Source organism: Xyrauchen texanus, chromosome 7, assembly GCF_025860055.1.
Source record: "Xyrauchen texanus isolate HMW12.3.18 chromosome 7, RBS_HiC_50CHRs, whole genome shotgun sequence".
In the NCBI taxonomy this organism is placed as follows: Eukaryota; Metazoa; Chordata; class Actinopteri; order Cypriniformes; family Catostomidae; genus Xyrauchen; species Xyrauchen texanus.
Genome location: NC_068282.1, coordinates 30,341,625 through 30,364,973, shown reverse-complemented (window position 1 = coordinate 30,364,973; position 23,349 = coordinate 30,341,625). Strand labels below are relative to the sequence as shown.

The window sequence follows — 23,349 nt, the reverse complement described above, 5'->3', positions numbered from 1 at the left end:
CAATAAAGAAAACCTTTTTGTTTGGCCTATACCCGTTGTTTGTGTCCCCTCATTTTTGCCACAGGCTATGAGCCAGCCTGTGACAATATATATATATATATATATATATATATATATATATATATATATATATCAGAAAGAGAGAAAGGAGAAAAGGTTCACTGCGCACTGCCTAACCAAATTCTAAATCCTAGCAGAGGAAAGAAAGTTTCTGACAGGCTTGTGAGACACACAGAGAATGCTCTGAAGAAAAGGATCTGACGACAAGCTGGTGACGCGTTCATTTATAGCCAGGTCACAGGTGCATCTAATGATTACACCAACCGAGGCTATAAATTCCGGTCAATGTTATCTAGGTAGGCATCTCACTCAAATTTGAGACACAGCCAACACATATTGGGCATGTAATGGAGACAACAGAAACTGGGGACTAAATTGAACCCTTCAGACTGCGTAAGCTTTTTTCCACAATTCCGATTGTTCCCAAAGCACTTTTCTCAGCGCAGCATCCTAGTGAAGCTTTTTGTAAAGGGAACAAGATCAATTTGTTTTACCTTGTTTTAGAAGCAACATTACATAAGATATTTAGGATTTGTTCAGATAATATTTTTTACATGTGTATTTTGTCTTACTGTACTGGCAGATTTTATAGTCAAAAAAAGTGAAAACATTTCCAAGTAATGAAGAAGTAATCCAAAGTATTTAGATTACATTACTGACCTTGAGTAATCTAATGGAATACATAAAAAATTCCATTTTACACCATGTATTCAAAAATCTGTAGTGGCATACATTTTAAAAGTAACCCTCCCATCCCTGACTATGGCGATACAAAAGTATAGTTTATGGTAATCCAAAGGATGTCCATGGTACTATGTCCAACAAACAGTTATTATTTGACATAGAGAGTACCATGGAAATACCATGGTATATGGTAATAATTCAGTACCATAGTATCAATGTACTATGGTGTTATCATCTTATACCATCAGCATGGTACACACTAGGGATGTGCGAGACTTGTCGATTAAACAGTTCTGATGCTGCTAGTCGACCCTGAAATTACCAGTCGGTTAGTATTTTTCCCCATAAAACTTTTCAACATTTTTACACATTTACATTTGGCTTTATATTTTTTATAGAGGATGCACTTAAATTACTGTCATATTAATGTTACACATTTTAAATATAATTAATAATACAAATATTAAAAAGAGGATATCTGGAGTTGGCATACCTCTCTCACTCGTGGTGCGCTCAGGAAAAAAGTAATCTCGCTAGACAAGCAAAGTTAAGAAGCTATGAAATCACTTCAGTGGTGGTACGGGAAACGAATGGCTTGAAAGTTGGATGCTTTCACATTTGAGTCTTCTTTAAATCTATGCGTGCTTATAAGATAATTCCCCTCTGATCAGGCTTTCTCAAGCACAGGATAACCGCCTCAGGTGAGTCAAGTCCCGTCTTTCAACTGACCATGTTGACATGTTAATTTTGCTCATTAAAAAATGTATGCTTTTGAGTAAGTAGCCTAGAAACTTTCTGTTTTAGGCTAAGACTGCCATTTTTTAAAATCTACTTTTTAAGAAGTCTATTTTCAATGAGGTGCTGACTGCTTAATGGGTTAAACTATATTTTCTTCTGTGCACGTCATGTTTAGAATACAATAGGTTTATTCTAGGCAACATCACAGGCCTATTTTTTCTATTCTATATATTTTTTTTACATCGTAAGTGTTCTTGGTTAACGTTCATTACAAAACAGCTGTCATATTAGATCAATGGCTAATGCACGACTGCATGTCGTGAAGTACTTGGAACTTTTCACATAAACAATATTTTTTAACTGTTTTCTGAAGGTTGGTTTTGTTGTAGACTTGTTGACTCCAAAATGTTGTTTAAATTCAGTGAAATTAGTTGTTCTGCACATCCCTAGTATGCACCATAATAATTTTTTGTAAGGGCAGGGAAAATAAATCTAGCCATTATGTTGGGTGGAACCAAGAGGAATATTGATTATTTTATTGAGTACTGAGAAGTATGATAAGAAAATATTTATTTTTTATTACAAATTCATTAGACAGTTTCTTCTAATGTTTTATGTGCTTATTATAGTTGGTGTGTTATTATCTAACTCACCTGATTCAGATTATAAGTAGAATGCTACATGGCCTGTATTTTGTGTGTCAGGTGTCCAAAATATAAAGTATAGCCTCCAGGAACATGTTTGGGAAACAATGTATGAAGGCCCAGGTATACTTAGTTTTTGCACATTCTGGATTGGGTCACGACCCGATGGCCATGTTGCCTTTTAACAGTACTTTTCTGACCATGAATGAATAGGAATGCATGCGCACTTCAAATGCTTTGTGACACTCTTTTAGTACAGTCAATGACCAGCACCTGTGCAGACGACTAGTTTTTGTTTGTCCTGCTCACGCAGTCCTCGTCTGTGCGTGAGTCAAACAAATCTAGCCGCCGTGCAATCAAGCCGTGCAGGAGTGTTGATTATGAAATTTGCATCTCTCATACTGTGCGATCAGCAACGCGGACACACAAAGTATACTTTAGTGTGTCAACTTGTTAGCTTAGCCACATGCTAACATTAAAACTAACTCAAGCATTAGATGGGCACTGTTTGTTTGCTGTGCGTGAGTGGCTGCTAACAAAGCTGTCTGTGAAATGCATCTTAAAGCACCCTAAAATTTTAATTCTCATCCTCAGGTTTTTCCAAACCCATATGACTTTCTTGCTTCTGGAACACAAAAGGAGAGATTTTAAAGAATGTTCCTTTTGCTGATTTCAAGACAATAACATTTGGTATTGACTCACTTTAAAACTTAAAAAGAAGAAGAAAAATTGTCATTTTGACTTGCATTAGATTTCAAGTCTTCTGAAGGCATACTTTCACTTGGTAAACTGACCAAAATTAAAGTTTTTACTCTCAAATCATCATTAATCAACACCTGTAAACAGAGAACAAATATAATATTGCAACAGGTCAATAACTCACTTGACCAAACATCATGATGTCATGACACAAGGACCAATTAGGTTTGATGTAAATTATGTGTATATCGCTATATTTGATATATGATGGCAAAATTAAAATGTTTGGCTAAACCTTACAGGTGAAGCTTGTAGACCAGCATGGTCTTTCTGATGATTAGCTGATTAAAAGCCAACCACTTACTGTTCAAAGAGCCTCTTCTGGGTCTTAATACATGCAGTTATCTGGAAGCGAGTTCTGATTTCAGAGGTTTTACAAGTTTTATGACTTCTAACAGTGTGCATCTCCCTCTACCTGTGTCTTCCTTCATCAGTCCTTCCCTGTGTACCTCAAGCTGACCGTTTCATAGCTCCTAAATGGCATTGTGTGAATCCATATTTCAACCACAGACAGATGAACTGAACTCCCTCTCTTCCCTATGAAAAAGTGTATTGGCTTCCTGTATTTGCGGCTTCTGGCTGGACTGGTAGTGTGTTACAGTATGATAAGCAACAGCAGGTCTAGTGATTGTACAAAGTAGGCAGAATATTGTGTTCATTGAACGTGCTCTGTGCAGCCTCCTAAAGCCTGGGAATTTCATGGAACAGGAAAGAGGCAAAGAGTTCAGAGGATTGACCTAATCCCTCATTCTATATAAGAACAAAGATCTGTTTCCTTATGGCTTTTAAAGATAGAGTCCACCAGGCTGAATCCGTGACCCCTCTGAGACTGTATCCACCTCCTATTTATTGTCATGAGGCCTTACTTATTTTGGTTTAGTTAAAAAAAAAATATATTTGCTGCATGTTATCAGGTTTCATGTTTGAATATATCCCAAATCAACATTGTTTGAACATGTTTTTGTTCAATGTATCTCTGAAAATACAAATGATGCATTCAAAGGTAACATAAAGCAGCTTTCACAACCCATTTTATTCCCATAATCTGATGTATTTCTGAGAGAAACAGGATATTCAGTAAGAAAAACCAGATCATGAAAAGGGTCTCAATTTACATGCAACATCTTACACCTATTATGGTTTAGAAGCTCAAAGTGTATAAGGTCATGCAAACAGCTTAGAGGTCTGCACAGGTCTTAAAATGAAACCCTAACCCGACCCGTACCTGAGACCATGTGGCCGGAATGGTACAAAATCGTCAGATTTGAAGCCTGAACCCGAACACAAATCCATTGGAACACCAATATTTTTGCCCATTACCCTGATTTCTCACTGCAAGTAAACACCTTTTCCTTCGTTTTGACCAGTTTACCCCATGTGGCAAATATTTTGTGCATGACTACATATTTTTTTTAATAAGCTGATTTTTGGTAGTTGGCCGCATATTGGTGTGCATGTAAATGCACTAATTGAGCGTGTTTACATGCACTATTATGCTAAATGAGCTGATAACACGTGGTCATATAAACGCAATAAACTGTGTTCCTTTATCGTGTAAGGACATAAATTCCGTAAGAGATCAACCAGTCGACACCGTGTTCTCACCGGCTTATACAATGTGAGCAATGTGAGTTTTCTTGATTTGTCATTTTTTAAATAAGCTGATTTTTGGGAGTGATCAGCATATTGGTTTGCATGTAAACATGCTCATTGACAAGTGGTTGGAGGGGTGGGGTTGAAAAAGAAGATTTCTTGATGACTTCATTCGAAAACCATTTTAAAGGCTACTTCGGAACAAGATATCACATTTTCATGAAATTTTATGAACACACTTTATTTGGAATAACGTGCACTGAATCGTTCATAATAAGAATGGAAATAGTAAATAGGATCAATTCTGATTTCATGTTGACTGAAGCTTTCACATTCAGGATGCTGAGAATCAGAAACATTTGTAGTTTTGTGTGGGCTGAATTAGAGTGTCTCTGCAGAAATATAAAATTTGGTTTTAGCTGGCAATGAGAGATTTACATCACTTTCTGTGCCCAACACCAACCTCTTGGCCTATTATAAAAAGTGTCAAGGAATGAAGTATTATTCTTGGAAGTGACTGTTTTTAACTTTAAGTGGGCACTTAAGAAGTAATTTGAGTGCCCTCATTGCCAGAAATTGTTTTGAAAAATTTGACAAGAGCATTTCCTGCCTCTCCATCTGGCATTTAACACTTAACCAGGTTTCACTGTCTCTCTTAATTCAATAAAGTCTCCGATAAACAATTTTTGCTGTTGCTTCTGAATCAATTACCATGCTCAAATGCTGCGGTTTGAGATAACCCTCTGTTAATTTACCCTGAAAATTAAATCTGCGTGAAGGCAGAAATAATTTTCAGAAGAGCCGTGGCCATAAAACCAAGCTGTGGCATATTAAAAGTGAAGTGAGAGGGGAGGAGAATGCCAGAAGGCCTCAGCTCTCTGCTGTCTGTTAAAGCTTCCCTGACCAACAAAAATTTGTTTTTGAGCAACATCAGGTGCAGGAGCTCGTCTCTTACTTTCTCCCACTCAGTGAGTGGTATGAAAGGTTTCTCTGTTTGTTGTACAGTGTGAGAGCTCACACATGCGGTCCCACGTAAAGCAGCGGAAAGTCATGCATCAACGCTTTGAAACACATGAGCTCAGCAGAGCAGTACACATATGCACGTGCTTGTGTGTACTGTATGCACACACAAACACACACACAATCTCACTTTTGTGTACACGCTAAGGATGTACAAAAGAACGTATTTTCAAAATCGACGTAGTCAGTTTCCTGATTTTTTTTTTTTTTTAGAACATTTTAAATCATGTTCATTCACATGAAATTAAGAAACCAGTAATATCAATATGCTAATGCAAGCAGTTTTTACAAACGTTTTTTTTTTACATCTAGCAGGTCTCCGCATGAGTGGCAATCTTTTGAGATCACATTATTTTGCATTTAATGGCTCACGATTAATGTCTCTTTGCAAATTGTGAATTTTTACAATGTCATTGGTAACTGAAGTCTTATTCTTTAGTGTGCTGCGCATTCCACTCCACTAGGTGTTTTTGCACGTTCAAGATGACCATTATATCAGGCAGTACAACATAACATAAAATTACTTTGTGCATGTTAAAGGTAGCCCTTTATAATTAGGCTGCTTTTGACTCAGTCCAGACGCGTTTCTTGGAGGCTGTTTCATAAGACACATTTTAACGTTCAAAATCAGCTAGACAAAGCACTGGAACAGAATGTAGGTGTCTAGAGACACGTTTATAAAAGTTAGACTATTTTTTTCTTGACACTGTGTTATAAAAATGCAATGCTCATGGCAGATGCTCAAAACACATCACCCATCTTAATGTAGATGGCTGTAGTTGCATAACAGACAACTTTTACTAGAGGGTTGTACTGTGCTAACTGTCTAAAAGCTAATACAGTACACTCTCAGGATGTTAAAATATGTAGCTATTAATCAACTTCACTTATCAGCTAGTCAGTTCTTGGGCAACTAATCAACTACCGTGACACATTCCAAACACACACACTATCTCACTATCATCTTTTTTATTTTCAGTGGCATCCTCTTTCTTCTGTTTGGTCAGAACAGTGTGGGTGGTTTTTTTTTATATCGCCCGCAACCTGCCATTTAGGTAATTGAATTGACATTTGTGAGTTATGGACAGTCTATTTCCCAACTTGAGAATTTGTGACAGGATACATGAGTGTGCTTTCTTTTTTTACAGAGTTGCAGATGCAATATTTTTGCAAGTAAGCAAGATAATAACGATGGTGGAGATAGAAGGGAATTTACTGTAAATGGCTAGGGAACTGTGTGTAGTGTGTGTGTGTGTGTGTGTGTGTGTGTGTGTGTGTGTGTGTGTGGGATAGACCCAGTTACAGTTGTGGTGTGGGTTTGTCACTCGGCATCAATGAAACAGGTGCATGTAGGCGACAGTAGCACACTTTTCTTTGCAATGCATCAAAGGCATTGGCAGGTAGTCATGCTATCTTTATTTTGTTTTGCAGTACAGTACATGCAAACAGCTCCCCCTTACAAAAAATGATATGGTATATTGATGGCAATACCATAATAGTTTGATAAATACAATGTTGCTGAATTTCCATATTTTATATATATATATATATATATATATATATATATATATACATTCATTCAGAATGCTTTCGTTTAAGCCATTAACTGATTAGGCAACAAGGCAGCTGCCTACGTTTTCCAATGCAGCCACAGTTTGGGTAAAACAGTCCAAACAAAAGTGTAGTTCTGATCCTTGCATCCTCCGTCGGGGTTGTTGTTATTGTTGTTGTTGCTATTGACTCACTCGTGAAAACAATGTAAGAAGAAAAATGGTCGACCCTAGATGATGTCACTACGGGGTTACAAGTGCGTGCGAATGCAAGAGGGGAAAAGTCGCATTGGGTGTGCGAGTTCTCATCTAGAAAGTTACTAGGGGTAAAGTACTGGGGACTGTATGTGTTAACATGTTAATGTTAAGTCTGCTGTATGGGGTCTGCATACTATCTGTTCAGAAACAGATGAGAGAGATGCTGATCTCCTGTAGGAACGAGCACTCAAGTCTCTTGCTGTAGGATCAGGATTAAAGCCCTCAGAGCCCCACAGAGTGATTTCAGAAACCCCAATGGCTTTAATAAATGCTTCTCAGAATACAGGACAGGGGAGGGTCCGTTTTTGATATTATGAGAATGCAGCATTCTTTTTCATTACTACTGACCACCAGAGGCAGTGTTAAGTACTAGTGGATTATTGCCACACCAGCCAGATAGATTGAGAGAATATGCCAACAAAGTCATGCTCAGCAGCTCAAGCTCGTCAGCACTACGTGATGTAGGAGCAATGCTTCTACCAACACCCTACTCAGCCACATGCCTCACAGAGACCCCGTTTTGTTTAAGATGCTCGAGGCTTTCAACCATCTCATTGTCAGTTGCCTGGGGGACCATGCCATTGCCCCCCCCCCCCCCCACTGCTACTAGAAGTCGCACCCATAAACCTGAGGTGCTTTGGGCGGCGGTCGAACATTTTTCAGTGTAACAGCTAGATTACTGAAGAGACACAACATCAGACCCCTGGGTCTTGACTACTCTGAGCAGGGGATATACTCTACCGTTTCAACGTCGGTCCCCCAAGTTTTCAGAAATTTCCCCTACAGTTATCAGGGATGCAGTTCATTCAACTGCCCTCTCTCAGAAAAGATTATTGTTCACTGTTGGAGAAGGGAGCCATAGAAAGGGTCAACCCCCTCGGTCAGAGTTCAGTTTTATTGAAAGTATTTTCTCATCCCAAAGATGGGTGGTGTTTTCTGCCCAGTTCTGGTTTTGTGGCATCTGAATTTGTAGCTTTAGGGACTTACTTTTCAAATGTCAATAGAAAGAACAGCCAACGTTCTTTAGTCTATGATTAAGAAAGATTGGTTTGTAAGTGTCGACTTGAAGGGCGCATACGCATACTGTACTGTCATTCCACTAGGGCTATATCATATTTGTTGGCTGCTTTCAGAGGAGTGTCTTTGATGGACTTCTGTGCTGTTGCCACTTCAGCTTCTCCATGCACCTTTGCTCGGTTTTATTAGATCAATGTTGCTGCCCCTCTTGCCGTGTGTTCTGCAGTCTTTCAGGAGCTGCCTTAATTATTTTTCAGGTGGGTGGCATTCATCATGACTATGTTGATATGGGTCATCCACTAGTACTTAACACTGCCTCTGGCAATCAGTAGGAATGAAACCAAACGTTAATTACATAAACGTTAGAACTGTGGTTCTGTGAATTCCGGATGATAGCCAAAGTTCTAAGTCAATCTAAATGAGCGAGAAAGGTGTACAGAGGCAGAGTGCTGAGCTATTGTGGCATATAACAACCCGATAATCCATCTGTACTTAACACTGCCTTGCATTTAACTTGATTCGGAGTTGTCCCATGTTCTGAGTGTTCTCCATGTTTGTCTCTCTCACTATCAGTCTCATGTGCAGCCAGGTGGAGCATAAAGAAGATCTATTGACTATTTATTCCGTAGCCATGATATATATCGCCATACCACCCAGCCCTATAACCACATATCCCTTAAAGAGTCAGGCCTCTCTCATCCCCACTGATATCAGCTAACAAAAAACGAATGTTTTACAAAACAATGTAAAATATACTAAACCATGTTAAAAAGTTATTTTAAAGTTTGACACTTTATCTTGAAAATAGGGATTGGGAATTAGATGGGTCTGGATGGTTGACTCTTATTCCATCAATCACTGTTAAGTGGCTTTCACATGACTCATGTCAGCATTGAAGTCTATGGAGTGAAGCATCAGCTCCAGCATTACTCCTGGCATTGTGTCGCTCAAGGTTCAAGCAATTTCAACATTGACTTCATTGCCGCTGACCTTTCAAAGTGGCAGACAATGATTACTGGACAGTTCAGATGCTATATCATTATGTGGGATGTTTCAGCACTAAAATCAAAACAAGGCGTTCCTCATTTGGATGCCAAAGCGCCGCTTGACGCTTGTGTTTTTCCTGTACTGTATGAGTTCTTTAACACTTTAGCCCAGCAGATGCATTGAAGGACATATTATAGTATATATTATCAAACAAATAATGTGATTTAGATGTTTATAATGATTGATTATGATAGATAAGATGTGATAGGCTACGCACTCATAATTAAATAAATATTGTTTTCCAAAAAAACTTTTATTTTTAAATAAAATTGTTTAATAATTTAACAATTATTTGCACCCTTAGAATTCTTATGAGTAAAATATATCTGAAGTGTATTCCCATTCATATTTTACATTTTCAGTACTCTTGGGTGAAAAGGACAAGGACATGAATTTGTTCGCCATGACTTCCTGTTTCACAGGGGCATACATATGTTAACACACAAGCCAAATTACCTTAGTCATCCATCACAATGGGTAAGACCAAAGAATAAAGTTATGATGTGTGGCAAAAGGTTGTTGAGCTTCACAAAATGGGAAGTGGCTATAAGAAAATGGCAAAAGGGCAATCATCAGGGCAATAATTAAGAATTTCCAATCAACTGGATATGTTAAGAATGTTCCCATGCACGGTGAGGAGGATGGTTCGAGTGGACAAACATTTTCAAACAATATCAAACTATTGCAAACACAATACAAGTTTTTTCAAAAAAAAAAACATTTGTGTAACACAATTATTGTCACTCTTTTATTAAATTCTTTGTAAAACCTCCCTTTGCCAAGATAACAGCTCTGAGTCTTCTCCTATAATGCCTAATGAGGTTGAAGAACACATGGCAAGGGATCTGAGACCATTCCTCCATACAGAATCTCTCCAGATGCTTCAAATTTCAAGGTCTATGCTGGTGGATTCTCCTCTGAAGTTCATCCCTTAAGTTTTCTATGGGGTTCAGATCAGGGGACTGGGATGACCATGGCAGAACCTTGATTTTGTGGTCAGTGAACCATTTTTGTGTTGATTTCAAAAAGTGTTTTCGATCATTGTCTTGCTGGAGCATCCAACAAGGGCCTATTTTAAGCTTTCTGGCAGAGGCAGTCAGATTTTGATTTTTTAGGGCCAAGCACTGAAAGTGCGAAGACCCTATTGTTATTCTAAGGATTATTATTATTTTTGTTATTATTATTATTATATTATTAAGGTTTTCGGTACTTTTGGGGTACATAACATGTGTGAAAACTCCTGAAAGTTTGCACACACATCAGAGTCGTATACACATCAGATATATTCTAGTGGCGCAAATAATTGTGCAAACGTGCTTTGGACAAAAATATTTATTCAATTATGAGATCCCCTCCACTCCCTCAATAAATTTACTTCAATTAAAGTTTAGATTTTTGTAAATATGTTGAATTAAAGATCAAAAGGATAGACAATAAAGACATTTTTCACAGCCTTCTTTGCTCATATTTACCAATTGTGCCAATATTTTTGGCCACAACTGCATTTTACACTGCTCTGGAATACTTGATTCTGATCAATCGGCATTCTATGAAGATTTCTTTTTTTTTTGTTTTATTTGAATTTATTTATTCAAATATTTTTCTAGAATTACTCAAAATAATTTGAATAAAAATTAATAAAATTGACCATTGTCTAAGGCAACTGATTTCCTTCAAAGCTGTGCTAGTTTCATGTCCCTTGTGTCACTCTGCATTCATTTCAACATTTCAAATAGATATTTCAGGTGAGTTCATTTTTTAAATCTGGTAATTAGCTGTGTAATGAATTAGATACAATCAGCCTAAATAAACCCCTTCAGGGTGATACAAGAAACCCTGAACACTGATCAGATATATTGTGTCCCCCTAGAATTCTTATGAGTAAAATATATCTGAAGTGTATTCCCATTCATATTTTACATTTTCAGTACTCTTGGGTGAAAAGGACAAGGACATGAATTTGTTCGCCATGACTTCCTGTTTCACAGGGGCATACATATGTTAACACACAAGCCAAATTACCTTAGTCATCCATCACAATGGGTAAGACCAAAGAATAAAGTTCTGCATTCAACATTTCAAATAGATATTTCAGGTGAGTTCATTTTTTTTAATCTGGTAATTAGCTGTGTAATGAATTCGATACAATCAGCCTAAATAAACCCCTTCAGGGTGATACAAGAAACCCTGAACACTGATCAGATATATTGTGCACCCCTAGAATTCTTATGAGTAAAATATATCTGAAGTGTATTCCCATTCATATTTTACATTTTCAGTACTCTTGGGTGAAAAGGACAAGGACATGAATTTGTTCGCCATGACTTCCTGTTTCACAGGGTTTATATTGCATTAATTACCAGCTGACTTTACGTTATCACTTACATTATCACTTAGGAGTCCTTGGACTATCATTGCCATCCGTTTGAATTATTTAGCATTTTTTTGACAACTTAGACACTGTCGCAAAGGAATTTTACAGGGTGTCAGACCTAACCCCATGGAGCGAGAAGAAAGCTTTTGATCAAGCCAGCTCAAATGGCAGAGCTGGCAGAATAAGTAATTAGTGGACAGATCAGAAGTGTATCTGAATTGTTGGGCTTTGAAGTTGAGTTCTTTAAGGTGAGATAGAGTTAGGCTGTTTCTGAGTCTTCAGGCCTCCTGAGTTGAACAACAGTTTCTCTCTTATACCTATATTTCTGTGGGCATCCAGTCTGGAGCGGCAGACAGCCACAGACCCTCACAGCAGCTGGATAGGACCAGTCTGTCCTCCGTGTGCTTCCTACAAGTCACGGCTCTGTAGCGCCACCTAGATGATTTGGGGAGCTCTGTAGCACATCTCTTTTGAGCTACAGTCACCAAACTTTCTGCACATATAGATCTCATCAACCTTCGTGCTGACAGTCATAAGCTCCGCCCAACAGGAAGTCAGACATTTTGGATTGTTACATGCTCTGGAATTTTAAATACTCCTCCTAGGGATTTCATGTTACAGGTACCAAATGTGGGTGACATCATGCCAAGACATTAACGATGCTTAATTGTGAACAGATTTTTGATGCATCAAATGGTGTTACCTCCATGGTGATTCCCTAAATTAATGACAAAAATAGGCAAACAGGAAGTGTCTCATATCTTCTGCGTGCATTGTGGGGATTTAGATCAAAATTGAGCCAAATGTTTGGCCTTGCAGGCTGATCACATTGATGTGGCTATTGTGGGTCACAGTCATAGCACCACCAACTGGCAGAAGGAAGTGTGGCACTTTTAAGTAGACTTCGAAATATCCCTCTTATGTTTACCGGAATTTTTATATATAATAATGTCAAGACTGAAAGATTGAAAATTCTGAAGGGATTCTTGATATCTTCAACAGTGTTGCCTTGGCAATGCTTTAAATGCCATTCCTAGGGGTGTGCGATATATATTGTCTACGATAATATCGCAATTGTTATTTTAACGATATGCGAAATCACGTTATCGAGTATATCACTCATTTTCAAAAACCAATCAAAAAGCCGTAAGTGTCCATGAATTCACTGCATGATGTAGCAAAGTATTTACTACTGCACATGCGCATTCAGATCGTGATGTTGCACAGTAGATTGCGGTGTGTATGACAGAAGTTAAAAATGAGCGAAGAAACGGCGAGAGGAGAAGATCGTCAAACACCAACAACACCGCAACCCATGCTAGATTAAATTGCTAGACTTGGGTTATCATCAATAGCATGGAGGTGGTTTGGTTTTGAAAGGTCAGATCCTAGTCAAAAGACGGCAATCTGCAAACTGCTGAAAATCGGTTACAGTCAAAAGCAGCTCGACGACCAACCTGTTTCACCATCTTCGAACTACCCACCGCACTGAATATGAGGAATAAGAAAAGGTTTGCGAATCAACAGAACACAACACTACTGCAGCTGACAGGGTAAAATAAAAAAAACACACTCAACAATCTTTGGCCGAATCATTTAGCAAAAAAGTTCCTTATGACAGATGGCAAGATATAACAAACGCTGTCACCAATTACATCGCAAAAGACATGATGCCAATTCAAGCGCTTGAGAGAGATGGTTTTAAACAACTTTTGAAGACTTTAGACCCAAGATACACACTGCCTGGACGTTTTTTGGCATCTTTGAGTTTATGCAAAATTTTACAGAAGGGTGTAATTTGTTTACAAATGCAATAATTTTTTTTTTTTTCTTGTGCTGTGCTTGAAAGACGTTTGCATTTGGTGACTTATTGCAATGTCATATTTTTGCTTCTTGTTGTATGCTGCACAGTTCACCTTACTGCAGAGCAGTGTTTTGTAATGCTCTTACTTGAATGCTTCAGTTGTAAATAATAAAGATCTCTTTTCCTTCAATATATTGTTTCGATAAATAATAGCAACAATCAATGTTATCATGTTAAGCTATTAATATTTTGTAAGAGGGAACTAGTACAATATATATATATATATATATATATATATATATATATATATATATATATATATATATATTTTTTTTTTTTTTTGAAGGATGCAAAATATCGTCTTGTTATCGGCAAAATCCCAGAAAATATAGAGATATAATTTTTTGGCAATATCGCACACCCCTAGTCATTCCTTTTTATGTATATTCACTTGTTTTTGAGGTACTTGGCTTGTTTGAATTTTATGATATTTTGCACACACATCAGAGTTGTCGGCCATTAGGCCTGGGCAAAAGTTAACACATGGTGTGGCTGGGGAGCTCTGTAACGGCACCTTTTGACCAAAGTTCTGGGGTCAGTTTCTTCTACGGTCACCAAACTTGCGACGTATATTGTTCTCATCAAGCAGGACAACTTTAAAAATGACAGTCATTAGCTCCGCCCAACAGGAAGTCGGCCAATTTGGATTGATTGTTAATTTTAGTTTCTCCCCTTTTCTCCTGAATTTGGAATGCCCAATTCCAAATGTGCTCTAAGTCCTCATGGTGTAGTGACTCACCTCAATCTGGGTGGTGGAGAACAAATCTCAGTTGTTTCCATGTCTGAGACTGTCAATCCATGCATCTTATCACGTGGCTTGTTGAGTGCATTACCGCGGAGACATATCTAAGGTGGAGGCTCATGATATTCTCCATGGCATCCACGCACAGCTCACCATGCACCCCACCGAGAGCGAGAACCACGCATTATAGCGACAACAAGGAGGTTACCCCTTGTGACTTTACCCTCCCTAGAAACCAGGCCAATTTGGTTGCTGAGGAGACCTGGCTGGAGTCACGAAACACACCCTGGATTCGAATTTGTGATCCACGGGGTGGTAGCCAGGCCCTGTGATTGTGTTTTTTTTTTTTTTTTTTGATCAATTTTTTATTGTCTTTTAGATATAACAAAGATAACATCCATTCAAACAAACAAATAGGGAAGGGGGAGCAACAGACATATTATCAATAATTTTACAATTTGAAAAAAGAGGAGAAAAAAATATGTAAAAAGTGTTACTTTATATAGTCATTCCTTTATAAAATCCAATCCTTTTTGATGTTAAGTAAAAAAGCAGTACGACCAATGAGAGCTGTAATCTTTTGGCCGTCTTCCACACTTTGGTTAGCTGGAGCTTGTTATTCCTCCTTTGACTCTGAGAAGGAAAAAGTGAGTTTGAGTGATCTCAGACATTGGTGATGGATGGAGGCATGATGTCATCAGTTAGACAGGCAACACAGTCTGTTCCACTGGAGGAACAGAAGGCAGTGGAGGAAGAAGAGCTATTGAATTCACACATGTACCCCCAAAAAAGGTTTTGAGATTTAAGGCTGTTAACCTCTATGTCTGCAATTCAAAAACCTTTAATTCCTCTGCTGTTTCTTCTCCCAAAATGGCTGTTCCCATTAGAGCACATCAAAATGCACTTTCCTTGAGTGATGGGGCTGACATCAAAGGCTGTGATACCAATAGAGACTTTTGAATGGATAGAAATCCAAAGGTCACTGAGCCTTAAATTCAGCCGTTTCTGTCATCACAACAAATACATAGGAAGTCTTAACTCTAACTGGCTGGCATAGTTAATCAAACACTTTTTTTGATATCAATCAGCCAAACTCTGTCTTTACAATTCTCCTTGTTTACCTGAATACATACATACGACAGTTTGAAGAGTGGAATATCTCTCTTTCTCTCTCTTGCATACACTTAAATGATTTCCAAATGTTTTTCTGATCATTATCTCTGTGTGTTTGTGTGTTTATCACAGTGGAGCAGAAATGTGAGTGGCGAGTGGTGTGTTTTTCTCTGTTGAAGCAAAGAGAGAAAGACAGACTTTCAGGAGAGCTTTACCTCAAGCTCTCTCATGGAAGATTACATCCTCAGTAAAAGATTGATTGTGTTTGTTTGCATTCATCACTCAGTGCAGATGAGGAATGTGTGCACTGATGATATTTGTCAAAAACAATTAATTTTATAATCAGTCAATCACTTTCAAGTAGTGTTGACTATACACCGGGTTAGTGGGCTGTTCCTCTGCTGAAATTCCACAGCTGAAAAGTAATTCAGTTACTGTAGAAATGCTTAAAGTGTATTTCTCTTGTCTACAATTTTTGAAGGTCTCATCCTCATGTATATTGTTTGCTAATATGGATATAGCTGGTGGGATCTGCCAGTTCATGTTTGATTGGCTGGCCACTGAGCATCTTCCAGTTAGCTTCACACATAGTCTAAACTAATTTTCTACTAATTGCAATATAATTTAGAGAAATAATATTTTCACACTTTTTGCATTATTAGCAAAATTACAATTGATTTGAAATTACGGCCAATAAAAATATTCCACTTATAAGTGATATTTACTTATATTTGTATTTTTCTCGAAACATCATATTTTATGTGAAGCATGCTCTTCACTGGCACTTTTGTCAATTCTGTTAACAAGTAAACTTAAAAAAAAAAAAAAAAGCTTTATTAGGAGCAAAATTGTTTGTTGTGGTGAAATGAATGTTTGTTAAATTTATAGGAATATTTTTTAAACAATAAATATTGAAATATGTTTGGTTTATTTCACTCTTTGTTTAGATTTTCATAGTTTTAAACCTTTAATCATTTGTATTTTTATCATGGATATTCATAGTTCAATATAAAATGTGTGGGACAAGACTAAAACCAATCAACATAAAAATTTATGAATTCTGTTTGATTAAATTAATTAATTAAAAAAGTACAAACAATAAATGATTATCACTGTGAAAAGTTTTATTTTTAGTTTTATTGTGACCATCATTTAAAAGAAAATGTTATTAAATTTAATTAAATGGAATGAAAAGTTTCCCCCTTTTGAGTGTTGACTATATCTTTGTTTTTCAACATTCGTTGTTGACATCTTCTCAGGTTGTGCTTAGCTCATGTAGCTGATGAATGAATGTACAATCATCCCATGATCCTTTGGTCTCTTGTGGCAGAAAGCAAAGGTACAGGTATAGTTAATTTTTCTGCATTATGGATCTGATCATGCCTTGTGGACCACATTGCCTTCCAAAGTAAACTCTTGACCGTGAGTAAATACCATCGTGCTTGACACATGTACGCTACAACGCGGACACCCGAAGTATACTTTGGCCTTAAAGCATAGCTGTTGGGACCTTTGCACAATCATCACCATACCCTCTCTCTCTCTCTCTAAATTCCTGTACTAGATTCCCACAGATTAGGTTCCTTTTTATCTCTGAGCCTAATAGAAATAATCTTCATTCATCCTCCCTTGTGATCATGCGGCCATTTGACATGTCTGTGTTTAAAGTTGACCTTAAGCTGGAAGGTGCACTGCTTATTAAAGCACAACTTAAACATAAATATATCTAACGACCTACAGTGAATTGGACCAGATAAGTCTTGTGACCATTTCAAACTGCAATCAAGCCTTCCAACCGTCATTTCAATGCAAGTGCCAAGAGGGTCATGTTTAACATTCATCACCAGCGGCTGAACAGTGCAAGCACATTATACATTAGCTGTGGTTAAAACTGTGTTTTGCTCCTCATTATTCCATGGTTTCTCTCTGTTTTGTATTTCAAGGTCATGACTCAGAACGTGTACCTGTTGCGACTCTGTGATAAAAACACATGACTGTTACACTTTGTAACAGTTCCATTGACCTCCTTAAACGTTGCCCAATTAGAGGACCCTCAGAGACAGGAGGGCAATAACGTGTGAAGTCTTTTTCTTTCTGATAATTATTAACAGAGGGTAAATCGTCCCATTTAGGGAGAGAGAAGGTTGCAGAGAATACAAAGGCTGTATTTAAAAGGATAGATGGGTTTGATGTGTCTTGAATAATAAGACTTAAAGGGATAGTTCACCAAAAAAATTACAATTCTGTCATAATTTACTCATCCTCATTTTGACTTGCCCTGGCATAACCTGACTTTCATAATTTAAATTCTAAAGTTCTAAACTTGTTATATTATCCCTGTGTTTTCCTTTGGGGCTGAAGTCACATTTATAACATACTAGGTATTTTAGCTAATACTAACTAGACATGTTAGTACATGTCTAGTTAGTACATTTATCTTTAACAAACCTATCAAAGTAGATGTCAGGCACAAAAATGGCACTACAACATGAGCCGCCATCTTGATTGTTTTGGGTTGAATGGATCACATGACTGAGTCACATGACAACAAATACATCGTTTTCAGATATCTCCATTTTCCATTTCTACAATACAACACAAAGACGTCTCAGTGTGGATGGAAGGCCAAAACGAAGAGAAAAAGATGAGTTTTCAAACTAAACCGTATTAGTGTGGATGTGGCTTTAGTGAATTCCCCCCTCTTTGTTTTGACTCTTTTGATGGTCCTCAGTTGCATAATAGCTAAGCCTTACTAATTAATAACTACAGAGCTTCAATAAGAAAACACTGCTTGTGTTTGCTTTCGCACAGAGTTTCTAAGGGTTTTGATCATATATGTGTTGCAGATGGCCATATGGGGTGCTTTCAGCTCTTCTTGAACTTGGGTGGATTTGAAATGTTTTAACAGGATTCAGTGCACTAGCCAGAATACATTCAAGTGACAAGCATTGAGCTTTAAAACACTTTAGTGCCAACACCAAAGCAATAGCTATTTGTTTATTTTGGATGTTCACATCGTGTTTTGCATTATTTACAGGTCCATTGTCTAGGAGCCCTTGTGAACTGCTGCCAGTTGGGGTGGGTCACCCAGTTCAGGCAATGCTAAAAATTTTCACCGCCCAGTCAGGCTGTGCTAGCCGAGGAACCACCACCCTCCCTCAGGAGGTACACGTCATCAACCTACAAAAGAGCCATGCACAAAGATTTGAAGAGAAACCAGCAGAGGTAAGATTCCTTAACTATTGGCCAACACTATCCTTTTGACAACCACAAAAGATAACAGAGATGGTAGCTAGAAGGACATTAAGAATACTTCATTTTATGTCAGTGAGCCTAACAGCTGAAAACAGGAAATATTAATATTTTTTGTGAAATGTCGGCCCACTGGGACACACCTCATAATCCAGGACTGTCTCATGTGAACTGGAACATCTGATCACCCTAATACACACCCAAAATCTTTGTCAAAAAATCCTGTCAACCTAAGATGTGTCATAATTAAGCTATAGAACAAGAAAAGGATTGATTTTTCACAAATAAAAATGTTTATTGCTTTCATACAACAGTTTTGCAAAGTAAATAATATAAAAATATCAAACAAGCCCCAAAACAGTTCAGAGAAATATTCAATGATTATTTTGAGCTCAATGACTTCTGGTTAATAAATACATAGGCTAGACCCAGTAACATCTTTTATGTCTTTATTTTTATGGCATACATATGACATCTTCTTGATTGTTCTTTCCCACCAGTAAACATTAAATACCCAGCACCCATCCACAGAAGACATAATTACATGATTCTATAGACTTAAATGTCTTTAGTTCCTGGTGTGTGTAAGCATTAACAGTGTGCATAAAGTGAGGATATTGATGCATGTGGGTAATATCTGAACCAGAAGCTTTTCTTTTCGTACAAGTTGGAAGGATCGATTCCACCACTTAAGTTTATCTTCATATTTCTCTTTTTATAACACTTTCGTGAAATATTATCTAATGTTTCTATATACACTTGTACATGTTTTTCACCCTCACATCATTTAGAATTTCTTTCTTTATTTTGTTAGAACCAGAGAAATGCAGTACTTTGTTTACCAGTGTCTCCCTCCAACATGGCAGCAGGGCCGTATTTGATGACAAAATCGAATATTATCTAAAAAACAAAGCATCGATACTGTATCACATATTAGCAGCAATTAATCTATATCCTATCGTCCTTCTATGCAACCTATATACCTATTCACAGCTGAGTCTGAATGTGTACATCTGTAGCACAGGAGTAAAAATGTTGTCTTCACCTGTAAAACATCTCTGGTTTGCTGAAGCTAGCTTTGTCTCCTCAGTCTGCTTGTGGTTTGTCCTAGCTGAGACTGGGAATCTGGACCCCTTTTGACCAATTTTTACAGAACATGTTTTAAATTGTAACATTTTTACTGCTTTGAAACATCAAACTACTAAAACTGGAAACCAGCAGTTGTATAAATGAATTCTTGGCAGTGTTGTTTCTTGCAGATTTAACTTACAATGATAAAGTAGCTTTAAACACTGTGATTGGAGCTTGGCTGGGATGAGCTGGTTGAGTTGTTAATAAGTTGTTAGTTCTCTTGTTAGTGGTGGGGGTGTAGAATCAGCAGCAGGAGTGGGGTGCACTCACAGGGCCTGCATATCAGATTAATTGATGTAGTAGTAGCTGGAAGTTTTCTCTGGCAGAGAGCACTGCTGAGTCAAGATGTTCTCAATAAGACTATACACTTTTATTTCTGTAATTAGGGCCTGTTCTTTAGACACATGCACAAAAACATACTCTGTTACACACAATAATATGATAAGGTTCTAATATGAACCTTCACAGCTGTGGGGCAAATAAGAGAGAAAAAACGTATCGGTTACCTAACGTAACCTCGGTTCTCTCTAGATGAGGGAACGAGTATTGCATAAGCTAGCTTACGCTACGGGAAAGATTCATCTTTTCTGAGATATTGAAGCCAAAAAATTATCCTTAATTTTTGTATCCATTGTCAACGCAGTGTGGCAGCTGCAGACCTTGAGCGGGCTAGCTAGCGAGCTCATAGGTTGCTCTGCGGCAACTGCTGCAGCCTATAGACGAGCTTGGGCTGAACTCGCGATCCAATGAGAGGCGTCCGCGCGCTCACTGCATCAAAGCCCGCCAAAATGGGCGTGACTAGAGTGCATATAAGCGTAGTTCGTAGGCTGGAACCCTGGTTTTCATTGACTGAAGCGAAAAGTCGCTCGTGGCGCGAGCACGGCCGGCTACGCAATACTCGTTCCCTCATCTAGAGAGAACCGAGGTTACGTTAGGTAACCGATACTAGCTAGCTTACGCTACGGGAACCCATTGTCAACGCCGTGCGCGCCAAGCATCCACTGTATGAGCCCCAGGGAATTAAGGGGGGACCCGGGGGAGCCCTTATGAGTGGGGAAATAATATTTGGCCGGCAAGAATGCGGGTCATTGATTGTGTAATACATAAGCACATAGTGGGAAGGGAACGACAGAGCGCCGGTGCCGGTCTGTGTGGAATGTGTCCCATCAGTGCAGCTCACCAGGGGAGCTGTAGCGTATTAAACCGCTAGTAGTTTTGCCTGCAGAGCGGGCACTTCCATATTGTAAAATCTGACAAAGGTGGAGGGGAAGTCCATCCCGCTGCCACACATATGTCGTGAATGGAAATCCCGCTGGACCATGCCCACGAGGATGCCATGCCTCTAGTGGAGTGAGCCCTAATGCCCAACGGGCATGGCAGGTCTTTTGACGCCGTATGCAGCAGCAATAGCGCCCACTTTCCATCTAGATAGTGTCTGTTTCGAGGCGGCGAGACCTTTGGTGCGCCCTCGAACGAAACGAAAAGCTGCTCAGAGCGTCTGAAAGCAGCGGAGTGCGCAGTATACAATCTCAGTGCTCTGACCGGGCAAAGGAGATTGGCGTCGCGTCGCTATCGGATGCTGGCAGCGCCGATAGGGAAATGACCTGTGCTCTGAAAGGAGTACCGATCACCTTGGGAACATAGCCGTGTCTAGGCTTTAAAATGACCTTGGAGTCACTTGGTCCAAACTCAAGACACGCAGCGCTGACAGACAGCGCGTGAAGGTCTCCCACACGTTTGACTGATGACAGGGCAGTCAGAAAAACGGTTTTGAGTGAAAGGTATTTCAAATCCACGGATTGAAGTGGTTCGAAGGGGGGCTTTCATAGTTTCGAGAACTATAGAAAGATCCCAGATAGGAACCGATGGGGCGCGGGGTTTCATCCTTCTAGCTCCCTGAGGAAGCGGATGACCAGCTCGCTTTTACCCCATGACTGGCCGTGCAGGGGTTCAGCGAACGCCGCAACGGCCGCCACATACACTTTGAGCGTGGATGGGGATCTGCCCTTATCCAGCAGCTCTTGTAGAAATACGAGCAGCGACTGACACCCCACATGTCCGCGGGTCCAGGTCTCTGTCGGTGCACCATTTTGAGAACACAGACCATTTTGACGCATAGAGTCTTCTCGTGGAAGGGGCTCTAGCGTGTATGATGGTGTTTATTACTCCTTCTGGCAGAGCGACGGGTAGTCGCTGATCACCCACGCATGCAGCGCCCAGCTCTGGGTGGGGATGCCAGATTGTGCCGCGAGCTTGAGAGAGGAGATCTGCTTCACTGGGATGGGCCACGGCGCTGTCAGTGACAGCTGCGTAAGCCCGGGAACCATGTCTGATTCTCCCAACGCTGGGCTATGAGGAGCACCGAGTGACGCTGCTTCCTGATCCTCTGCATTACCTGTGGCAATAGCGAGACGGGAGGGAAGGCGTAAAGCGGGCGCCTGGGCCAGTCCTGGGCCAGCGCGCCCTCGCTCAAGAAAAATATAGGGCAGTGAGAGTTGTCTTTGGACGCAAAGAGGTCTATCTCTGCTCTGCCGAATAGGTGCCATAACGCCTGGACTGTTTGAGCGTGCAGGGACCATTCCCTGGGGAATATTGTCTCTGGACAGTCTGTCCGGGCCGCCGCTCAGGTGGCCTGGCACGCGCGCCGCCTCAGCGAGCGCAGGTGGCACTGGGACCAACTCAGTATGCGTTCGCCAGATGGAAGAGGTTCCTGGATCTGACACCGCCCTGACGGTTTAGGTAGGATACCACAGATCTGTTGTCCGAACGGACCAGGACGTGGTGACCCTGAATGACCGGAGAAAGCGACGAGCGCGCACTCGACCGCTATCATTTCCAGACAATTTATGTGAAGGAGCTTTTCCTGAACTGACCATAGGCCGAAAACCGAGAGCCCTCGCGAGACCGCTACCAACCCGTGTTGGACGCTGCCTGTCGAGATGACTTTTCGGCGAGATACAGCTCCCATTGTCACTCCCCGCTGATACCATTCGCCACTGTCCAGGGCTGCAGAGCTGATATACAGGTCTGAGTCACCTTGATGGGCTGGCGGCCTGTGGCCCAAGCCCGGCGAGACGCTGGGTGTTTAGCCAATGCTGAAGCGGGCGATGTGCAGTAAACCCAGCTGAAGTACTGCTGCGGCTGAGGCCATGTAACCTAGCACTCTCTGGAATTTCTTCAGAGGCGGAGGCTGTTCATCTGAAAAGATGCGGCTAGTCGCTGAACACGGCGCGCGCGCTGTGTAGATAAGCTGAGCCGCCATTGCCACGGAGTCTAGTTCTATTCCCAGGAAGGAAATGGTCTGACTGGGCTGTAGTGAGCTCTTGGTCCAATTGACTGCAAGACCCAAACTGTTCAGATGGCTGAGGAGAACTGACTCTGTGAGACAGAAGCTCCATATGTGACTGAGCCATAATCAGCCAGTCGCCCAAATAGTTCAGAATTCGCGAAACCCTGACTCAAGAGGGGTGCGAAGGCCGCGATCCATGCACTTCGTGAAAGTA

The 23,349-nt window shown here is 39.8% G+C and overlaps 1 protein-coding gene across 1 annotated transcript in view; it reads left to right on the top strand.

Annotated features, from left to right (window-relative positions):
• Positions 1 to 23,349, top strand: part of LOC127646503 (transforming growth factor beta receptor type 3-like) — a 175,868-nt gene that overhangs the window by 39,438 nt on the left and 113,081 nt on the right. The window contains exon 3 of the mRNA XM_052130211.1: positions 18,501 to 18,688. Coding sequence (XP_051986171.1) covers positions 18,501 to 18,688 — 188 coding nt within the window. The remainder of the gene's footprint in view (positions 1 to 18,500; positions 18,689 to 23,349) is intronic.